A 23,807-nucleotide genomic window follows, 5' to 3' on the forward strand; every position below is an offset into this window, starting at 1 on the left:
GCCGACCACGGTACCATTCTAAACGGATTCCATCTGCCTGATATCCTTCCATGAATAAAAATAAACTGTAAATGTCAGTTTTATTTCTGTTTTATAACAATGAACTTAAAACGCGAAGTTTCCAAACGTATCAAACAACTACATATTGTATAAGACGACGCATATTTTGATTCAAATAGAAAGCCAAACATGACATGTAACTGCTAAAGTTAGTTATTAAATATGTGCAGCTGTATCACTTTGTCTAGGGGGCTGGTGATGGAGCTGTGTTGGGAGGACGCCTGCGCACTAGGCTGCTCCGGCAGGGTTCCATTGCTCCATCCGGGTCCTCTGCATTAGCATTGGCAGCCGAGGCACAACTTTTCCTCGAGGCAAAGTGAAATCCCGGCGCGCTCGCACCCGCGGAATATAGTCCCTAGATTCAGCCGCTCGAACCGTTAACGGAAAAGTAGCGGCCGGAGCCCGGCGGCCCCGCGGCTCGAAGGCGTCGGTGTGGCGGCAACGCTGAGGCCCCGAGCCGGCTGACCCCTTGCCCGACTTGTTTTCGGGAGAGTTTTGTGAAAAATGGCGTAAAGTGAGTGATGAGTCCTGTGTCCGTACTAGCAAAGAGAGGCAAGAACTTGCTTTGCAGACTGTGTCTACTTGTTCTTTCGATTGTTTATGCCGGGTTATTTATTTATTTATTTATTTATTTCAAAGCTGTTTAAGTTTCTTCGATTCTCGCAGACGCGCTTGTAAAAAGCATCCACGCCAGCAATCGCACGCGCACAAACAACTAACTTCAAATCGTTTGGATTCAAAGTGTCTGAAAAAGTGCTTTTGAAGTCCAGCCATGGAGATGCAAAGCCTTCAAGAGGCGCTGAAAGTAGAAATCCAGTGTCATCAGGTAAAAAAGAACCCATTTCCTCTTTATGGTCTAAAGAGAGAATGAAAGAGGGAGAGCGAATCAAACCTATAATAAGCTGGGCATCTCTTAGCGACGTTTAGGATTTAAGGATCAATTAAGAGTAATAACCTGCTGGTGAGGTTGTTTGCATCCAAGGTCTTTAACTTTGAGACTAGTTTTTACTGGTGTTCGAGTTGAGCAACAAGGATTTGGAGTATTATTGCGGTTGGCTTGTGTATGTGTGTGTGTGTGGTGAGGAGATTAGTACGAGACTTGAATATTTATGAGATGCTCCAAACTGACTCAGTGTTTGCGTGCCTCTTTGTTCCTCCCAGTCATGATAACTTATATTGCTCTTTGACCTTTTATATTAAATTCATATCAATATCCTATTCCTGTTTTTGTTGTTTTTAGAAACTAGTTGCACAGATGAAGCAAGATCCACAGGTAAAATAGCTGATTCTTTAAGTCTTTTCTTTATCCAGTGTGTTCGTGAAGACAGACGATCAGAAACTTTATCAGCACAGATCTCATTTGGTAGTCAGCATAGCTGTAGAGTGTGCATGCTAAACAGTAATTGTTAACACTTTACTGAATTGAAATCGACAAATATTTATTTTCCGCCCATGTCACATTGCAGATGTAATTTTAAAAATACGTTTTTTTTTAACAGAACGGAGAACTTAAGAAACAGCTCCACGAAAGACAAACCCGAATAACATCCCTTAGCGAGAAACAAGTAAGAAATTAGTTTAGTTTCTGGTCAGGTATCGATGTGTCTAATAGCGATTTAGCGTTTGCGATGACTTTCACTAAAAGTAACTGTGGGGGAAGGGAGGAAGGAGGGGGAGTTGTTAACAATGAATGTGCAACCTTCTAAAGGTTGCATAATGTGTGGCGAAGGCGATATGCATCTAGATGAATTACTAAAGTTAAAATGTTGGTTTATATGTTGAGATGAGTTTGCTTCCAAATGAAGCGAAGTTGTGCGTGCGTTTAAGTTGACAAATTCTGAGGCGTCCATTTTGGATAGGTCGACATATTTTCCAAGTATGAAAAGAGAAGGGGAAAATCTGGCAACTAATTTGTACGTTAAGTTTATAATACCGATTTATATCCTCAAGATCCCCACCCAGTTCCTGCCGGAATGCTTAACTAGTTTATTTGTGGTTTATTTGAGTTATAATGCTCTTACTTATCGTCTCCTTGTCCTGATTTGACGTATGAACGGTTGATTCGGGCTTAGGACCACTTTCCTTTTTCTTCTGTTGTGTGAATTTAGTGAGCGGGGTATTGATCGGGACGCGATTTGTTTTGGGGAATATATGAAAATATCGAAGTGCGTGAATATTGCTGCTGAGAACTCCGAAGGCCGACTTTGCATACTTGGAGCAGTTGATGGAGCTTGGCTTCTAGCGGAGAGCTCTGATTATTACAATGGAAAAAAAATTCAGCACCACGAACAGATGCCATTGAACGCACAGCTTGCTTTTGGCTCTGTCCAGCACTCAGCCCCTCAGCAATTTGGTGTATTTTTGCAAAACGATCACATTTTTGACCTCCTCTTGATTTCCAATAAAGGTTATCATAATTCTCATGAAGCATTTTAAGAGGTTTAAAATCCAAACGCTCAGTATACTGAGTTTTTCTTAACTCCATTGATCTTGTTTCTGTTGGAATGCAGCTTGCAGCACCAAGTTAGCACTGCATCTTAATTTTGTTAGAGATCGAAATGGTAAATTCTTCAAGGATAATCAGTGATCTTGGTCATTGTTTTCGAAGCTAATGATGGAAAGTGTCACTTTGTTTCTGGGATGAAGTAATTGTGTATATGTTGTTATTTATTTATTTTGCTAGTACATTCAATTTAGTAGTGGAAGCTTCCATTTTGTAAGGGGTGTTGTGTTTTTTTTTCTAACATGGAGAAAACTATGGAATGAAGAAATCACATTTGAAGTGTGGAGGGGGATGGGGCCTCATTCATGCTTAACATTACCATTTTGATCGCATTGATATTTTGTGAGGGGGAGGGGCAGGAGGTGAGGGAGCACATAAACTGCTGCTTATAATCATTGTGCGTTTAACAAATCAGTTTTTGATTTATCAAAAAACTGTTTCTTGCCTACTTCCCCCACCCCCATCATGGAAGAAGGTATTTTTGTCTTTTGATCACTCAGCATTTTTGTATTGTAGTTACAATTTTTTAAAAAAAGTGTACCAAAATCTCTTAAGTTGCTCCTGCTTTATAATCACTTTATCAGACTTTATTTAGGTGGAAATAGCATGGATGTTTTTCGCCAACTACTAGTAGGAAGAACCCAAAGACAACTATTTTAAAGTGCTTTATACAGTAATGTTTCATATCATACTGAACTGTAAAGTTCAAGTGAACTAAATTTTCTTATAAAAATGGATGTAAATTTCTCAGAGTGCTTATCTGAACTGGAATATGATTTTATGCAGGCCAATAACTTCCCAGTACATTGTCCAAATGGACATTTGTTCATAAGTTAAATGAAACAAGTATTAATGGGCAGTTTGATCACAAGAAAAGGGTTTCAGTTCAGTACTTTGTTTCTGTAGTATTTGACAATTGGGATGGACGTTCCCTCCATCATTGAGATCACTTACTGAGCTCAAATTGGTGACTGAACTCAACTGAAGCTGGAAATTTCTTACACAATTGACACTGAGTCAGAGAGTATTATTTACTCACTGAGTTATCAGGGAATCTCGGATCCTGATTCCCAAGTGAGCAACAAACAATTGGAACACCTTGTATTGATATCTTTGGTTTGGTCACATCGTAGAAACAACTTTTTTTGGAATTTGCACCATGCTCGGGTAAATTCAGCCTTTAATGAAATGGCAGAACAAACATTTGTACTGAATTCTAACAAAATATTGCGTATTTGAGATTCTGGATGTTTCAATAAAATTTGATCTCTTGATGTCAATTAATTTGTTAATTGTTTCTTGCATCTTTTGAAGTGCTGAGGAAAGGTTTACCTTTTATTTAGAATGTTGTAGATCTGTTGAGAACTATTTGATCACTTTGTTTTCCATTACTTACTTTGTTTTATTGTAATTTATATTTGAATCAACTGCAACTTCTAGTATTAATCATTTTCTGAAAAATAGTCTTTGGAAAAATGATTTATTTCCTTCCATTCTAATAAATGGGGAGGTTAAGAGTTTTTGTTCTGATTTAAATGTGAATGTTCTATTTCATTTCTTTAATTGCTGGGTTAGCAACAGCACACTGAATTAAGTATTGTGATAATATCAAAGTATTTCACTTAAAAGGTAACTTTGCGCAAATTAATTCCAATTAAAGGTACTTTGCAAAAGGCTAATTTGCATTATATTGCTTACAAAAATCAATCTGATAATCTAGATCATCCTCTTTTCACATTTGTTCTTCAAAATAAGCTGCTAAATTTCAGTTTTGTTGAAAGATAAAGATTTCATACTCACTGGGAATGCTTACACATGAAACAGCCTAAAACCATGAAAATCAATGATGTATAAAATTGAACAAAATTTAAATTAAGGGACCACAAAACAAAGAGATTTGAAATGGTCAAAAATGAGTCCATGAATAACTGGTCAAATTGTTACAGTTAGACTGGACACTACCTCTGCTAACGTGTAAATAACAAAAAGTATTTTTAGTGCAAAGTCAAACTAATAAGTAATTGTACAGTAGAGAAGAAGTCTCTTTACAAAACCAGTATGCATTTTAATACAAATAGATTATGATGAAGCTGATTTGATAGTACTTTGCTGCCTTGCCAGTGAATCAGTGATAATGCAGTCTCTCTTTCTGTGATTTGTTACTTGGGCAACTGATGGGTTTGAAATTATTCACTACGTGCTTTCAGTGACCGAATGCTGATAGCAAATCCTTTGCCTGTATGAGGTTGTTTAATATAATTTAATGTAATGAAGCACAGTAATAATGCTTCTTAGTGTCACTTGACTGTTGTTTGAGCAGAGCATTATCCTTCACATAACATGATATAATATACAAAGAGCCCATTTGCTGGTTCAGTACATTATGTGCCACGAACAATTGTGTGTTTGTGTGTGTAGCAGCAATGTTGACTTGTGTTGTACTAATGTTTGGAAAACATATTTAAGAGCATATTATTTCTCCTTTATAAATATTACATTTCAAATTTAAGTGAAGTACTGACAGTGTTTACCAGTAACTAGCAGGCTTTTCTTTTGCATATGGCATTTACTTTTTCTGTTTCTCCCCCACCCCATCCCCACTCAAACTGGCTAAAATAGGGTTGTTCTGTTTCTATTCTGTATGACACTTTCTAATTTCTTCCTTATTTTAAGATAGTTTTTTAATACGCAGTACATCGCTTAATATTTATCCTATTTTTTAAAAAAAGCATGTAAATATTGATTTAGATTGACTTGGAATTCATTACTAAACTGCCAAAATGGATGTAACTTTAATGCTTTGTCCTTTTGGGTATCTTATTAGGTGAATTGATTATATGACAGGAATAAAATAGTTCATCTAGCTCAAATATTTTGTTATACCTTGAAAACAAGATCAAAAGTACATGGCAAGTACTTCTTTTAGTTTTTATTCTTCTTTCACTGTGTAAAAACTTTTAAACAGATGTGTTTCACAAGTGTCTGAATACCTTGCCCACTTCGTTGACCATTATTTGTATGACACTTGCTTGGATGTTATCCAATATTGGAGGATTTTATTGGTAGATAGAATCATATAATCCCTACAGCTTGGAAACAGTCCCTTGGGCACAAAAGGTCCACACTGACCCTCCGAAGAGGAATGCAACCAGACCCATTCCCTTACCCTAGATTTACCCCTGACTAATGCACCTAACACAATGGGCAGTTTAGCATGGCCATTCACTTGACCTGCTGCACATCTTTGGATTGTGGGAAGAAACCAGAGCATCCGGAGGAAACCCATGCACACATGGGGAGAATGTGCAAACTCCACATGGACAGTCGCCTGGGCTGGAATTGAACCTGGGTCCCTGGCACGGTGAAGCAGCAGTGCTAACCACTGAGCCATCATGCCACCCTATGCATGATAATCAACTTTGAAACCATCCTTACCTGACGCCGACAACGGGTTGTGGATTGTAGTTTGAATTGTAATTCTGAATTATCTGATTCTTTATTTTTTAAGCTTGGAGGCATTGAGGGCAGTTTTGATATGGTTAAAGCCATCTGCTTGTAACCAGCTAACTGCATAGGTCAGCAATTGAACAAGCTATATGGTTTTTGTGCTTGTCTCAGGAAAGGATACAATGCTAGCAAATAGAGTAGTCCAATAATGATCACTATTACAGTCCAGAACTTTTTTCAAGATTTTACATACAAAGTTTTCAACTTGGTTTTTGCGTAACTTTTGAATCTTTGTTACTGTTACTTTGATATTTTGTTATTTGTTAATTCTGAAAAAGGTGCTTTAAAAAAAAGCAAAAATCTGTTTAAAAAAATTTTTCCATACCTGTGGAAATGTTCTGATCGGGATGATGTAATCTGAGTCTCCTTAGCCATTTCTGATTAAGGTGCTTATTTTTTTTGTGAAGTTGTAATTATACTTTTGTATGTCATATAGATCTGCTGAAGCAGCATAGTTCTGGCTGTAACCTTTGACAACAGCAATGTGGAAACATGTAAAGCAAACCTTTATTGTAGTTGGAAAAAACATCATGAACTGCAAAGGGGTACTGTCTAAACAGTGGGCAATTATATTAAAATAGATTTAATTAATAATATAGTTATGGGAATACATTTGTTTTATGTGATTGATTAGAGGAAATCAATTTATATTACTCATTGTTTCTCAATTAGTGGAAGACTGATCTAATTTAGCCATTTAATATGGCTAGTTTAGTTTATTTTGTACCAGTTTAGGTGAAATACGTGGAAGTGGGAAAATGGCCAGGTTTCGACAATGTGCAATGTTTTACATTTCTGACCAATATACTTAAAGTAATGTAGAATTTGATTTAATTTTGCTTCTAGGTTTTAAGTAAGCATTTTAGATAAAATTGCTATCTATTAACATGCATTCTTAAACTCCATGTGTATCTAGTGTGAGTTGGTTCAGAATGCTGCTTTGAATTCATCACAGCTAAGCTAAAGATGACCATTATTCATAATATGCTTTATAATCAAATTTCTTAGTCTGTCTTTTGCAATTGCCACTTTAGTTGAGTTAAAATGCTGGTCAGTACTTTTATGAATGCATTTATTCCGTATAATTGTTTTCAGAATATGTTTTCAGAATAGGGTTAAATTTGTTTTTTGTGTGCAAAACATCATTTTAAAAATCCCATCTTTAAGAGTTTATAACAGCAGTTCCTATTTTAACATTGGCTTTTGGCATTTGCACATGTTAAGTTGGCATAATGATGAAAATTAAGTTTGAAATCTATTGTTGACTTCATCTTTACCAGGAAAAATGAGTAATAGGGCAAATGTTCATACTGAAGCTCTAGACAGCTCTACCCCTCCCCCATCTAAAGTCTCCTCCTGGTTGGTACCACATCATAGAAAAAGCCATTTCCATTTGCAAAATGCAAGTTGATTTTAAAAAAATTGTGGCCTTCCAAAGTATATCTGAACTATCATAGTTTCATCTTGTTAAAATAGAGTGAGAGTACAAGGCTAATATTTATTATCCATGAAAATGTGTGGGAACTGCTGCGCTCTATGATGAAGACTTTTCTCAAAAATGCTAGCTGGGGAAAAGCATTCCAGGATTTTGACTTCAATGGAGGAACACAATATTCACAAGTCAGGTTGGTGCATGAGATGGAGAGGAACTTGAACTTGAAGTTGGTTCTGTTCCCAAGTGCCTACTACCATTCTAGGTGATCTATCTTGCTGATTTGGATAGTGCTGTTGAAGAAGTTTGGTGTGCTAATGTATCCTAGATGACTGATTTTGATTTTGAAACTTTCTTGATTGAAGGGCCTGTTTACGGATTGGGAAGAAGGTGTCAATGAATACTAAGCAATCAAAGTTATAATACCAGATTGTACTGGTAATGTGAGAGGTAATATGAAATGTGTTTGGATAAGGTTTTCAAGAAAACAAATCTTTGTAGATGTTGAAGCATTGTTGGGTCCACTGGCTTCTCACCTGTAGTATCTCTCACCTCTTGTGTTTAGTGATAATATTTGTGAACTATTCTCCATTCACATATGTAACATGCATTTTCTTCCTCTTTCTTTGACAAAACGGCTCCCTCAACAAACATAAGTTTTGTTGTATTTTCTTTGTGTTAAGTTTTGAAAATCTTTGTTAAAATATTCCTCCACACTGAACTCCATGATATTTAATGACATCTGGCCAAACATGAGCAAGTAATGTACTTCTTATAGTTGATGAGTAGAAGTCCTCCATGTTGAACATGACTTGGAAGAAGCAGTGAAGATATCAAATGCATAGAATTTACTCTGTGTAGGAGATTTCAATGCCCATCTAAAAAGAGTGGCTTGGCAGCAGCACTGCTAACTGAGCTAGCTGAATTCTGAAGAATGTAACTGCCAACCTAGTCTTGCAGGAGATGGTGAGAGCAATTGTACAAATGGGGGGGGGAAAGCAACTCCCATATTTGCTGATTATACCTACTGAAACATTTCTCACTGGTTGCATTGGTTCGAGTGAGCCCTGGATAGTCTGTGAAGAGGTGACCTTTTGTCTTCACACTGAGGGCATTTCATCATGCTGTGAACCATTGCAACAATGCTAAATCAGATTTTAGACTATTATTGAACTGATGGACCTTGGTTTAATGAGGAGTGTTGAAGACCATGTAAGAGCAGAGGTTAGGCACACCTAAAATGAGAGTGCCAGCCTTTTGAAGATACAGCATATGAATGCTAAAAACACAATAAGCACGCTTAGGACAGTTAAGTTGTCCTTCAACCAGCTGATTAGATTCAGGCTCTGAAGTCTGCCATGTTTCAATCATGAATAGTTTTTGCAATGGAGCAACCAGTGGAAGGAAGAGACACCATGAATATTCCCATCCTCAAAGATAGAATTCAGCCAGTGAATGTAAAAGGCAAAGTTGAAGAGTCTGCAAACATTTTTTAAAAGAAAGTACCAAATAATCCAGCTGCTGTGCCTCCTGAGGCTTCCAGCATAACAGCCTGTACTCTGTAAATTTTGTTCTCTCTCCTTGATATTGAGAAATGGTTGGTCAAGTTGTTATAGCAAAAGCTAAAGATCCTGACAACACCCTGGCTGCAGTGCTGAAGTCTTGCACTTATGGACTGTTGTTCCAGTATAGCTGCAACACTGGCATTTGCCCAACAAAGTGAAAAATTGCCCAGATCCATTCTGACCGTGCAAGGCAAAATAAATCTCATCCTGCCAATTACAGCCGTATAGCCTAATCTTTGGAAGTGTTGTCGAAAGTGCTATCGTGAATAATGAGTGATGAATAATCTGCACAACTTTATACAGGTGAGGTTGTGCCAGGACAACAACAACTCCAATCTCGTTGTAGCTTTGGTTCAAACGTTATAAAGGTTTGAAGTGAAATGGGAATGATTACCTGGGCATCAATGACTGCTGGTACAATTGAAGTTAGTGGGAATGGAGGTTAACTTTCCAGTGGTTGATCTGAACTATTATTCATGCTTTATTGTGTTTGTTGTGATTTCATGAGTTGTTACAGAAGTTCAAACTGTTGTCAACTGGTTTATAACTGACCATCTTTCCACCATAAAATCAGAAGGGGCAATATTTGTTGCTAGTGACATTGAGAAGTAGTGAATAGTATTGAACAAATAAGGAAGTCAGTGCCTGCATGCTTCAAGGTATGGACAACATTCAGACATGGGCTGATTAATGGTAGCTAATAGTGCCAGGCATTGAACATGTCTAACTGAGTCATTGTTAGGCTACTTTAAAGAGTAATTGAGAGTTGCTGTATTGGTGTGGGACAGGATCCCTTTATAAATCACATTGTTGGGATGGCAACTCTGAATTGGTTCAATCCAATGACATGGTCAATTAAATTATAAAGTTTGAATCTATGTTGAGGTAAAAATTTTGTTTGTTCAGAAGTTGAAAATGACGACCATATGATTGTCCTAGGAGCGCAACTGCTAATTCGTTTGAAAATACATGACTTATTCTACCAGGTGGGCACTTGTATCATTTTGGTTGACATGGTGCTTTTATTTGTTATCTTGCCATGCCTTAAATTGCTTGTATTTTTCATGTGAAGTAGAAAAATATGCAACATAACTGAGTTTTTAAACGTTGCTGGGTGTCATCAGTGCAGCTTTCTTTGCACGCTTGGATTTTGGCTTTGAGAAGATAGTTATCCACTATGTCTCAATTCAGCATTCTTTTGGACCACATGATACATAGCCAGATGTGAAGAATAGAATTGCAAATTAATTCTTACTACTTTATTCTAGTCTCACTTCACAAATTGTTATCACCAGGACCATCTTTTTAATTTTTCCTTATTGCCGTAGTTTGGTGTAGCAGATAATTAATTTGAGAAAATAATCTTGGTTCTCCGAGATTAAGAAACAATTTAAAGATGAACTCAATATTCACAGAATTGCAGAAATGTTAGTGTGGAAAGAGGCCATTGTCTGTACCAGCTTTCTAAACTTTACATAGTGCCATTCCCCTGCCTCCTCACTAGACGTGTGAAACTGTTTATTATTAAATAAAACACTCTTAGTTCCCTTGGGATGGGCTGTTGTTCTGGGAGTGTGCTGACTGTCTTTCAGTTCCTTTTTGAAAGTGGTCATTCTTTATGCGTGTACCTAATAGGGTATTTTATCTTTATCTTTTGTCAACTTGTGTTCACTTAAAAATCAATTATCAAGTCAGGCAGGAGCCAACATTTTTATTTCACAGGTTGAGGTACAGAAATTAACTCAGTGGTGTGTTTGTGGCTTGTCAGAACTGTGCTCTCTTTACTAAATTCCACACCTAATAGGAACAGTATCACTGCACAACTGTCTGATAGGAAATTATAGGATATTGGCCCAGTGACACGAACGGAATGCCAAGAGGAGATCAAGTTAATAGAGTGTTGGAATTATATATAAAGGATGTTCAGATGACATATGTCTTCTGGTATTTAGTATTGGAGGACAACTCCAGGAAGGAGTTGCTGCAGAAGTAATCTTTGAATCTTTGAGTTATTTGTGGGCTTGACACAGAGGGAGAATTCCAGGTAAATACTTTGCACTTAGTCTGAATAATCAAAGAACTAGGAATTGAGGAGGGACCTCACAAATAGATGGTTGAGAAAGCAAGAACGCTCAACTTTTAATGGAACTAATGCCCATAATTTTCAAGGGATCTAACACCATGAATTTACAAACTGCATAGACATGTACTATTTTCCACCTGAGAATAGTTAGTTTGTGAGAAGCCTTTTTTTTAAACATCTTTTATGCCTCAAAGATTGATATGCACGTAGAGAATCAGTGATGGAACAATTTTAAGCATTACTATCATAACCTTTGACAGGGTTTAAAAAAATGTTTGAAAGTCTATTTCTTTAATTGACCAGGTGCTTTTAGAAATAGCTTTCACCTCCAAAGTGAATAATAGAACATAAATATAGAATCTAGAATAGATACAAGTAAAATGAAAATGTAATTTAGTATTATTAAAGAGATAATAAAAAGCACAGGTGAAGTAGAAGTAAAAAGAAAAATCTTAAAGGAGAAGGGATGACAGAGTAAGCAGACATTATAAACTTGAAAATATACTCTTCAATTAAAATTCAAGTATAAGTTACATCAATAAAGCTGCTTTTACTGGTTGAGTAACTTTACAGTAAATGTTCAATTCGCAGAAGTGTAAATGCTTAATCCAAAACCAACTATTGTAAAACAGATGTCATTTTCCACTTTCCTTGGTGAGCTAGCCATCTAAGAGCTTGAAAGAACTGAACAAGTTACAAAAGGTGAGTATAGAATGACTAGAATACAAGGAGATTTATAAATAGATGCTTAGAGATAAAATAGCAATTCTACAGTTTGTCTTGAACTTGAATCTGAGAGAGTTCAACTATAACTGATTCTGAAGCCCATTCTCTATTAACCCACTTATGGGGAATTGAACTGCCACAAATGGTAAAGTAGACAAACATAAAACAAATCACTGAAATCGTGATGATAAAGAATGTCAGAGCATCCTATTTAGGTTATACTCCCAAACATGAGCAAATTTCCATTGGGTGTCAAAGTGTGAATGAATGCATGGATGGGGTGAGATTGGCAGGGGTGCAGAATGCATGAAAGACAGAAACTGAAGACCATTTTTTAAAAGTGAAAGTCTTTTATTTACTTAAGTGCTTTTGCACACCAGTGTGTAACTCAGAACAAGAGTTGGAACTGGAGGGCCGACCCAATTTCTGAAATTAGTATCAATATCAAATATTCTCAGATCTGATGTACAGCAGAATACAGTGGAGTAAAAAGAAAACTGTGAACCAGTTCACAAACATACCATTGCTCAAAATAAGAAAGGCTGTGTTTTCATTTTAAATACAAGGAATTACTGTAGCCTTTTCAACAAAGCAACCAATTTTATGTAAAAGCAATACACACCGTAGGATAAAACATTTTACAAAACCCAGAGGCATTTTAAGCTTGAAAATATGCAACAGTATTTGACTTCATAATATTAAAAATCAAACCGATGAATTTCTGTTGCAGGTCTGATAGGAGAAGCTATTCAAGAAACTAAATTATAAAATAGCTTAGGAAATTAATGGTAAATTAGTTGATCGTTACGTCATAGAACAAAAGGTTACACTTGAACATAATCAGGATTCATTGTCAAAATTGTCAAAGCAGTTGTGTGTTCCTGAGGTAAGATGCTAAGAATAATGTGCAAAGATGAGAAAATAAATGATACTGCAGAGCTCTGAAAACTGGTTCTCCTGAACGCTGTGTAATAAAATGTGTTGCTATGATACAAGCTGCTAAAGAAGTTCATTAAAGGCCGTTAAACAAAGCTGCCAGACTTGATTCCTTTTAAAGACTGCTTATTTGATTTCAGACTGTGTATTCATAATTAAAATCCACTGTGAGAGTGATTTGGAGTTCTCACTAACTCCACTGTACACATACAGCTGAGGCAAAAGTAACTCCAAGTAATTGCCTCATTCCAAAGCAAGTTCTGTAGTTCAGCAAAGACAGAAGTTTCACACCATTCTTGTAAGAATGGTGGATAACGCAGGTATGTTATTAAGTGCTACCTAACATGCTTTCTGTTACTCTCTTAAAGATGATAAGGGTGGCATGGTGGCTCATGGTTAACACTGCGGCCTCACAGCGCCAGGGACCTGGGTTTAATTCCGGCCTCAGGCAACTGTGTGGCGTTTCCATATTCTCCCCCATGTCTGCATGGATTTCCTTCCACAGTCCAAAGATGTGTAGGTTTGGTGCATTGTCCATGGGAAGTACATTCCAACAGGATAGGTGGGGTGGGGAGCTGTGGGTGGGATGCTCCTCAGAGGATCACTGTGGACTTGATGGGCTGAATGCCCTGTTTCCAAACTAGGAATTTTATGATAATAACTGGTGTTTGGCTAAAAATGCACAGACACATTTGACTAAGCAATTATTCTTGGTTTGCAGTCATCAGTACGGTAATCATAAAGGTAAACATGGTTGACCTTCTCTAACCTTTGTGATGGAGTGTTTGAAACCTGAAGGTGGGACTGATCATTTTTATCCTTGGTTTCTTACCACAGAGGATGGTGGAGTTTGCAAAACGAACCTGGCATCTTGCTGGTTAGTATGTTTCAGTGGTTGGACAGGTAAATATTCAGTAAACTACTGAATATTGCAGTGAATTCTCAATCCAACAATGTTATAATGATACTCATTATAAATACATAACTGTTTCTGAACTTCACTAAAGACAATTTCCAAATTTTTTTCAAAGCATTTTTAATTCAAGTCTGAATAGAAGCAAGTGCAGATGTTAACACATCCTGAAACGACACCCACTTTAAGGAAAGCAGAATAGTTTTTGCAATTTGTGAGTATTCAGAGAAAATTATAAACTCAAATCTGAATTTAGTGGCTGAATTTAAAAAAAATTTGGAATGTGGAGTTGTCTCCCACAGACTATTTTTGAAAGTGCTCATATTTGACAAGGAATTGGATAGTTGCTTATAATGGATAAATATTAATAGGTCAGATGGAATTAGTCATGGTGTAAGATTAGACTTTTATGGTTACACTGAAGAAACATATTAGTGGATCCATAGTGAGCAAATTATTTATTTTTTGTGTTGTACCATTCTGAAAGTAGGCTTTATTGCATGAGTTCCATACCATTTCAGGTGACTTGCTCCCAGGTTATGTCAATACTGCTTCTGATTCACTATTTGCGGTGCATAAAAACTTCCTTACTTTTCTTCAATTCACTCCTCTTAAGTGAGAAAATGGTTGATCCCTCATTGCTGCTTGATGCCTGATACATTAATTAAGAAATCCAGGGTGCGATCTTTCAATCTACCAGGTTTCAGGCAGCTATATCTCGCTTCTGATTAACTAACTGGAATATTGTGAGTTTGTTTATATATGGTTATAACAAAGGAAAGAACATGCAAACTTCATTCTGAAGTTAGTCAAGGCAGCTGAATAAGGTTTGAGGTATTTGTTGAATAAATAGTTAATTTATAATTCTGCTTTTGTCTTAGCAATGGAACTTTTCGTAATGTCAGTGTTATTTTGCTTTTACACTCAAAGTCCTTGAGGGCGGCTTTAGGCGACTGACAGCGTGGAGTTTGCACATTCTCCCCGTGTCTGTGTGGGTTTCCTCCGGGTGCTCCGGTTTCCTCCCACAGTCCAAAAATGTGCAGGTTAGGTGAATTGGCCATGCTAAATTGCCCGTAGTGTTAGGTGAATGGGTAAATGTAGGGGAATGGGTCTGGGTGGGTTGCGCTTCGGCGGGTCGGTGTGGACTTGTTGGCCCAAAGGGCCTGTTTCCACACTGTAAGTAATGTAATCTATGATCTACATCCTTAAATTAAAGCAGGAAGCATTTTAGCCACACAACGGGTGAGAATCTATAATGAGAGTCAGAGTCATCGAAATAGACCCTTTGGCCCAACTTGTCCACGCTGACTAGACATCCCACTCTGACCTAGTCCCAATTATCAGCATTTGGTCCATAACCATCTAAACCCTTCCTATTCATATATCCATCCAGATGGCTTTTAAATGCTATAATTATATCCGCCTCCACCACTTTCTCTGGCAGCTTGTTTCATACACTTACCACCCTCTGCATGAAAATGTTACCTCTTTGGTCTTTTTAAAATCTTTCCCCTCTCATCTTAAACCTATGCCCTCTAGTTTTGGGCTCCCCTACCCTAGGAAAAAAAATTGGCTAGTCACCCTATCCATACCCCTCATGATTTTATAACTCACTGTAAGGTCACCCCTCAGCCTCTGGTGCACTAGGGAAATATGTATCAGCCTAATGAGCGCCTCCCAATAAATCAAGCCCTCCACTTCCAGGAGTATCCTTGTGAATCTTTGCTGCATCCTCTCAAGCCTTAAACATGTCCTGTACAGCCACATCATGTCGACCCAAGTCCTCAATGCACTGACAATAAAGGAAAGCATGCCACAAGCCGCTTTCACTGCTCTAGATTAGAGTGGTGTTGGAAAAGACTCTGATTTCCAGCATCTGAAGTCCTCACTTTTGCCTAGCTTTCATCACCCTGTCTACCTGTGACTCCACTTTCAAGGAACTATACACCTGTACCCTTAGGCCTGTTTGTTCGGCAACACTCTCCAGGGACGTACAGTTAACTGCCCTGGTTTGCCTTGCCAAAATGCAACACCTTACATTTAACTAAATTAATTTGATCCAATGACCCGTATGATCAAGGTCCTGTTGTACTCTGAGATAATCTTCACTGTCCACTAATCTGCTAAATTGGTGTCATCTGCAAACTTGCTAACCATATATTCTATGTTCAAATCCAAATCATTTACATAAATAATGAAAAGCAATGGATCCAGCACCAATCCTATCTTCAAGCCGTTTTTATATCCAATTAGGCTAGCTCCCCTGGATCCCATGTAATCTAACCTTGCTAGACAGTCTAGCATGTGGAATCTTGTCGATCGCTTTGCTGAAGTCCATATGTACAATGTTGATCGCTATTCCTTCATTAATCTTCTTTGTCACTTATTTTTAAAAAAAACTCTTATCAAGTTAATGAGACATGGTTTCCCATGTTGAAAGCCATATTGATTATCCTTAATCAATCCTTGCCTTTCCAAATGCGTGTAAGCCCTGTCCCTCTGAATCCCCTCCAACAACTGACTCACTGGTCTATAGCTCCCTGGCTTTTTGTTATTGTTTTTTTTAAACAATGGCACCACATTAGCCAACCTCCAATCTTCCAGCACCTCCACTGTGGTTGTCAATGATACCAATATCTCAGCAACAGAACCAACAGTATTTTTTCCTAATTTCCCACAAAGTTCTGGGACACACCTGATCATGTTCTGGGGATCTATCTACCTTTTATGCATTTTAAGACATGCAGCACCTCATCTTCTGTAGTATGAACTTTTTTTTCAAAACATCAACTTTTTTTTTCCCCCATGTTCGTTTGCTTCCATGTCCTTCATCAAATACTGATGCAAAATTTTCAATTGTTATCTCTGCCATTCTTTTCTTTCAAAAGATGCTCAGTCAATTACTGTATGGACTCGTGTAAAAGTCAAATTTTTTAGACTATTTTTAAAGCTTCAATTCATAAGAGAACATAGAACATTACAGTGCAGCGCAGGCCCTTTGGTCCTCAATATTGCACTGTCCTGTGGAACCAATCTGAAGCCTATCTATCCTACCCTATTCCATTTTCATCCAAACGTTTATCCAAAACCATTTAAATGCCCTTAACTTTGGCGAGTCTACTACTGTTACGGGCAGTGCGTTCCATGCCCCTACTACTCTGAGTAAAGAAACTAGCTGTGAGATCTGTCCTATATCTATCACCCCTCAATTTAAAGCTATATCTCCTTGTGCTAGCGATCATCATCCAAGGAAAAAGGCTCTCACTGTCCACCCTAAATCTCTGATTATCTTATGTCTCAATAAAGTCACCTCTGAAACTTCTTTTCTCTAATAAAAACAGCCTCAATTCCCTCAGCCTTTCCTCATAAGACTTTCCCTCTATAGCAGGCAACATCCTAGAAATTCTCCAAAGCCTCCACATCCTTCCTACAGCGCAGTGACCAGAACTGTATGCACTACCTCAAGTGAAGCTGCACCAAAGTTTTGTACGGCTGCAGTATGACCCCGTGGCTCTGAAACGTAATCCCTCTACCAATAAAAACTAACATACAGTATGCCTTCTTAACCTTATCAACCTGGGTGGCAACCTTGAGGAATCTATGTACATGGACACCGAGATTGCTCTGCTCATCTACACTGCCAAGAATCTTACCATTAGCCCAGTACTCTTTATTCCTGTTGCTCCTTCCAAACCTTACACTTTTCTGCATTAAACTCCATTTGCCGCCTCTCAGTCCAGCTCTGCAGTTTATCTATGTCCCTCTGTCACCTGCAATATCCTAGGCACTATCCACAACTGTACTGACCTTGGGTCATCCGCAAATTTACTAACCCATCCTTCCATACCCTCATCCAGGTCATTTATAAAAAGGACAAATAGCACTGGACCCAAATCAGATCTGAACTCCAGGATGAACATTTCCCATCAACTGCCACCCTCTGTCTTTTCTTCAGCTAGCCAATTTCTGATCCATACCACTAAGTCATTTATGAGGATCGACTAATACACGGAATTAGTTTTGAAGGGCTGAACTTCATGCTGCAGTTCGAAATAGCATATTATTAGCAGAAGTTGATTTGATCGTTCAACTAATCCTGGGTAAAGAAGAAAATCACAATGAATTATTGTAAAGGTGATTACCAGATAAAAGCTAGAGAAACGAAAATGAATTACAGTAAGTTTTTATTTATACAGCCAGATACGAAAATTTAACATGTCAAAGAATCATTGAAATCCTGCAGAATTACACTGTTCAACATCGTCATGGCCGGGTATAATGGCACACGCAAAATGAAAGATTTATTAAATTCTGAATGTGCAAGTATCTCGAGTTTTTCTGCCAAATTCTTCCGTTTCTCTCCCATTTACTCTCGTATGTTATGAACCTCAGCAATATGAACAAATTTGTCAAAAATTAAAGATTTAGCTAATATATCTCACCTTTTATTCAGATATAATGGCACAATTAAAATGATTAATTTTTTAACGATATTAACGTTTGGATATGTAGTGAACAAATTGCAATAAGTACCGATAGACTTTGACTTAGATAGACTTAGACTTAGTACTGGTATGAATGAATGAATCAAAACGTGCTGTAGTAAACCAAGGGGAGTAAGTAGAGTAATGAATGAATAGAGATGCAATATAGTAAACAAAGAGTGATGAGTAGAGTTACCGGTATGAATGAATGCGATTTTATTTAAGTGGGTTAATGGCAACATGCAGTTTCCTTTGTAAGATGTTTATAATGCGATATAGTAGAGTCAACATTTACATGAGGTATATGGAAAATACAAGATTGTTTGGCCAAAAATAAGGGGTCGACTTTTAGACTAGATTACATTACAGTGTGGAAACAGGCCCTTCGGCCCAACAAGTCCACACCGACCCGCAACCCACCCATACCCCTACATTTACTCCTTACCTTACACAACGGGCAATTTAGCATGGCCAATTCACCTGACCTGCACATCTTTGTGACGGTGGGAGGAAACCCACGCAGACACGGGGAGAACGTGCAAACTTTACACAGTCAGTCACCTGAGGCGGGAATTGAACCCGGGTCTCAGGCGTTGTGAGGCAGCAGTGCTAACCACTATGCCACCGTGCCACCCACTAATATGTGGTAAAACGTTTTAAGTTTGAGAACAATCAATTTTAGTTTGAATTTTTGTTTGCTTGAGTTAGAACACTTAATTTATTTAGAAAATTAAAAACCCATCTGGTTCACTAATGTCGTTTAGGGTAGGAACATGCTGTCCTTACCTAGTCTGGCCTACATGTGACTCCAGACCTGCGGCAATGTGGTTGACTCTTAACTGCACTTGGGGCAATTAGGGAGGGGCAGTAAGTGCTGCTTAGCCAGCGACACCCTCATCCTGTGAGTGAATAAAGAAAATTGAATAACTGAGCCTGCGGAAGAGATGGAATGGTCAACTCACTCACTTATGTTCCTATATATGGGTAAATGAGAGAGTAAATTGAAGTCTAATTTGATAAATAAGAGGGATTTATTTCTTTAAAAGGACTGTATTTTTAGTGCCAATTAAAGTGAGGTAATCAGACTGAAATCACTAGGTTTCTGTATTCGACAAAGTTTCTCACTGCTATGCTGCTGTGATGTAAGAGTTTGTATCTAACAGATACAGGTTAACTTTATTCTGTTAAGATGTTTTAACTGTTCAGCTAACTAATAAAATTAAGCAAATTGAGACGTTAACTGTAAAACTGTTGTTAATTCAAATTACAGTAGAATGGTTCTTACTATAAAATGAAAGCTTGACTGCCTTTTTAGAAAGCTGGTGTGAAATTTACAGCTGACAAAAACATTCCTGAAATTTGTTAATTGCATAGTGCAGTGTGACCACTACACAGTGAGATTGCTGGTCTTGTACAACAGAGCCACAGGAAGTCAAGTGATGAGATCAATGTCAGTGATGCCTGTCCAGTCCAACACTGGCACCTCCACATCATTGATGTACTTTGTAGAGCCTGTGGAATAAAGACAGTGCAGCCAGACTGAACTATTACTGCGTTACTGTAACAGTGAAAACAAAGCACACTGCATGTAAATGTTTTACCAGGAAATGCCAGTAGATGTCAATGTCTGTACATAGGTTTACATTGAAGAAATCAAATGTGATTGCTTTGAAATGTTTTTCTTCTTTGAAATAAATGTAACCATTAGTCTTAAAAAAAACTTTACACTAATGACCTCTAGTATCAGATGTTACATGAAGAAATGACGTTGAGAGATTTATTTTCAGGTCTGTATTAAATGGCAGTTAACTAGAAAGTAAAGTCACTTTTTGATACTTATCAACATTAGAGATAAGTTAGTTTGTTTACTTGTTCTCCCTAGGATGTGAGAAATTTAGTTTCATAGTGCTATATATTAAAGCATAAAATTATTAAATGAATCTTTTTCTGAAACATTTGTAGATTGAGATGTTACTGCAGCTTGGTTATCTTTTTACATGGCCATGATATGAAACCAGCATTTTTAAATAATACTGGTGATTGCTAAAAACATACAGTACTGTCTTTACTGATTAAACGAGAGCAGAGATGTTCGATGCATTAGTGCTACGAATAGTTGAGCATGTTAAGATGCTGGATGTAAATTAAGTTAGCAATGCATGATTAAAATACTAGTTTTAAATAGTCACTATTTCTGAGTAGATGGAGGAAACCTTGTGTTGTCTGGACTTGCCTCTTTTTGAGTGCCATTGATATGTCAGCCGATTGAAAATGTTCAATTCAATTTCCACCAAATTCATTTTTGCTTTCCTTTATTAGAAAAAAAGTGCATGCTTTTCAAATAGGTGATTTAGCAAGTGTTTCGGTGCCTAAATTGTTGCCCAATAGGTTAACCTATTTTTATTTCCTTGTAAATATGCAAATAATTTTCTGACATCTGGCATCTTTTATGTGTCAAAGTGTTTTGAACTTCTGTACATGACTACCAAGGTGTCAGGTCAGTAACTAAAAGGTAGATATCTGTTTAAATATCCATAATCAGAAGTTCCAACTGCTCACATTTCTAGAAAAAAAGTACGTGCATGTGTATGCACTTAGTAGTAGTAACTGTAGTGCAGACTGCCTCACTGAATAAGGTAGCAAGTAGCTGAGCCAAGTGCACCATGCTGTTTTAGAATATCTGAACTGAACTAAACTAGCGTTAAAATGGGACACTGTGATTTGACTTGTTACTCCTTGGGGCTAGTGAGGAGAAATCAGATCGTTAACTGAATACTGTATCATATCTTGAAATATAGTTACAGTTGAAACTATTGGATTAGACATGATTGCATGTTATTTTAGAATTAAAGTTTTATTAATGGCAGGCTTGTTATATCTGCACAGCAGCAGCATGACCATAGTACTAAGAAGACCATAAATGGCATACCCCTGTTATTACATGCATGTTTACTCATACCAGTGGTAGGCAGTAGCAGCAGCATGTACCATCTACAAGCTGTACTAAAGCACCTAGCCAACTACGTAACTTATAAGCCTCCTTCAACAGCACCCATATAAGAACAAGCACAGCAGATTACTTGGATCATCAACAGTTGAAAGTTCCCCACCTAGCCACATAATCTGTACTAAAGGACAGTGAATAATTTCCTTTTTCTAGGAGCTAGACCAATTCAGATTCCTAGGTGTGGACCTCTCCCTTTATGCTCTTTTCTATAATAGTGCGACTGCTTTGGGAATAATATCCTTCTTGCCCAGCCTTTTGATGCGATTTATATTTTAGTAGGATTGTCCTCCCTATTGCTGATTTTTTTTAACTGTAAGTAATGGGAAGACAGAAACCATTATCCTCAGTTTTCATTCCAAACTCTGATCCTTAGCAACTAACTCTATTCCTCTCTGAACATGCACTAAGTGTCTGAGACAAGATCAGATTATTGTTCATCTTGATATTATATTTAACTCATAGCTAAGCTCTGACAACATGTCCACATTGTCAGCAAGGCTGGTACTAGTGTCCATTTTCATTTCTGTAATTTGGCTCCTGCCTCATTTGATGTGCTTTTGAAATCCTTATTTATGGCTTGTTGCCTCTAACATTCTCTCACACTTCTGAATGGCTTCCCACATTGTATCCTATAAGCTTGAGGTACTCTAAAAAACTCTGCTGCCAGTTTACTTGCTTACATCAAGTATCATTCATCTGTTACCTCCGTGCTTTCTGATCTATATTGGCTGCTTGTTGAGCAGGGTCTTGAATCTAAAATTTGCATTTGTATTTTCAAATTTCTTAGTGATCTTTATCTTTCCTATCTCTGAAATCTCTTCTAGTCCCCATAACACAGTGAGAAATGTGTGTTCATGTTTTTGGTCTCTTGAGCCTTTTTGATTTTACTTATTTCATCCATTGATGTTTAGATTTCAGCAGTTGAGGCTGAAGACTTTGGAATTCTGGCAATCGATATATTCAATTTCCTACTTTTCCTTCTTCCTAACAATACTCACTAAAACCTACCTCTTTGACCAAACTTTTCAAAATTGATCGTTGTGGTTGCCAGGTTTCACCAATGCAAATTATTCTTTGGTATTAGGAAATAGTTTAATACTGTATATTAAAGGCTGTGGGATCTGATGACATTTGAGAGGTAATACTGAAGTCTGTGCTCTAAAGTTAGCTGTGTCTCCAGCTGTTCTGGTACAGTTATAACACTGGCATTTACTCAACAGTGTGGAAGATTACTCAAGTATGCCTTGTTCACAAAAAGCTGGAGAAATCCAGCTAATTATCAGACATCAGTGATTAATGTGTTTTCTTTCATGCTATCAAGAGGTATGTTCTCAACATTAACCTGTTTGCTGATCTTCATTCAAAACAAGACTCCGTAACAGCCTTGGTCTAAATCTGAGGCAAACAGCTGGGTTCCAGAGATGAAGTGAGAATGACCCACTTATCATTCAGGTGGCATTTCACTGACTAGCATTAAAGAACTTTTGACAAAATTGTAGTCCGTGGGTATCAGGATGGGGAAGTGAAACTCTTCTCTGATTTGAGTCAGACTCCGTGCAAAGAAAGATGATTGTTGGAGGCCAACCTTCAGTCCCATGCCATTGCAGCAGGAGTCCATCGGGGTAGTGTCACAGTTCAACATCTGCAATTACTTCATCAATGAACTTCTCTCCATTTTAAGACTAGAAGTGCCCATGTTTGCCTTTGATTGCGCAACATTGAATACCATTTACTACTCCTTACGTTGAAGTCCATGCCCTCCACAAACAACATTTGGGCTTGAACTGATAAATTTCAAGTAATATTGTACTACACAAGTGCCAGGCAGTGACCAACTTGAATAAGAGAGAATATAACCCTCTCCCTTAATCATCTATCAAACTTCTTTGGCTTGCCACATCTCTGACTAGTACTCTCTGAATTGAAATTATTTATGCCACGCCAGTCTTTGCACAACACATTCAATGTTCTGATCTTTCTTACTGTGACAATTTTCTCGTGGCTTACATTAGAATTATCTCTGTGGCTCTTTTATAATTTAGCTTCTGGATACATTTTATGATAAAGTTCTGCTTCCACCAAAAATGTTGGTGCATAAAACTTTTTGTCAATATGCAAAAGTAACTAAACGCTCAATGCTTTTGTGTAGAATTTGTTTTACTTACACAGTGAAAAATATAAAGAAATAAACTGCTGACCCATGATTATTTTTATTTGAGGTTTCCTTAAATTGTGTGCCAATTTGTTTGTTGGAAGCCTGATTTTAAAGTGTGCATGTTTATAATACTGCAAAAACACATTCAGTTACTCTTCTAATCACATCAAAAACAGAAAATCTGTTGCTTATTGTTTTCAGAGACATAATTGCAGGTCATCTACCAAATTTGCAATTTTTGAGTGCATATTTCCAATTTATAATTAGTCTGTTGATTATAATATCAAAGATGAATATACCATTTGAAAGATTATAACTATTGGACAAGGAATTAGGATTGGGAATGAAATCGTTGTTATCTGCTTTAAATTGATTGTCTTCAACTTTTTTGGTTGGTTATGATTTAGTGCTAATAATTACCATGGAACTCCAGAAA

At 37.4% G+C, this 23,807-nt stretch overlaps 1 protein-coding gene across 6 annotated transcripts in view; it reads left to right on the plus strand.

The window, feature by feature from the left end:
- Nucleotides 1-369: 369 nt before the first annotated feature.
- Nucleotides 370-23,807, plus strand: part of phf21b (PHD finger protein 21B) — a 202,565-nt gene continuing 179,127 nt past the window's right edge. Inside the window, exons 1-4 of one of the 6 annotated variants that reach the window (XM_072552349.1) lie at nucleotides 372-574; nucleotides 700-886; nucleotides 1,301-1,333; nucleotides 1,560-1,625. In XM_072552349.1, coding sequence (XP_072408450.1) covers nucleotides 833-886; nucleotides 1,301-1,333; nucleotides 1,560-1,625 — 153 coding nt within the window. In that variant the 5' untranslated portion in view covers nucleotides 372-574; nucleotides 700-832. Of the gene's footprint in view, nucleotides 887-1,300; nucleotides 1,334-1,559; nucleotides 1,626-23,807 lie in introns of all 6 variants that reach the window. The other 5 variants (XM_072552351.1, XM_072552354.1, XM_072552353.1 and 2 more) reach the window with 5 other exon arrangements.

The sequence above is a fragment of the Chiloscyllium punctatum genome, chromosome 32 (genome assembly GCF_047496795.1).
Source record: "Chiloscyllium punctatum isolate Juve2018m chromosome 32, sChiPun1.3, whole genome shotgun sequence".
NCBI lineage: Eukaryota > Metazoa > Chordata > Chondrichthyes > Orectolobiformes > Hemiscylliidae > Chiloscyllium > Chiloscyllium punctatum.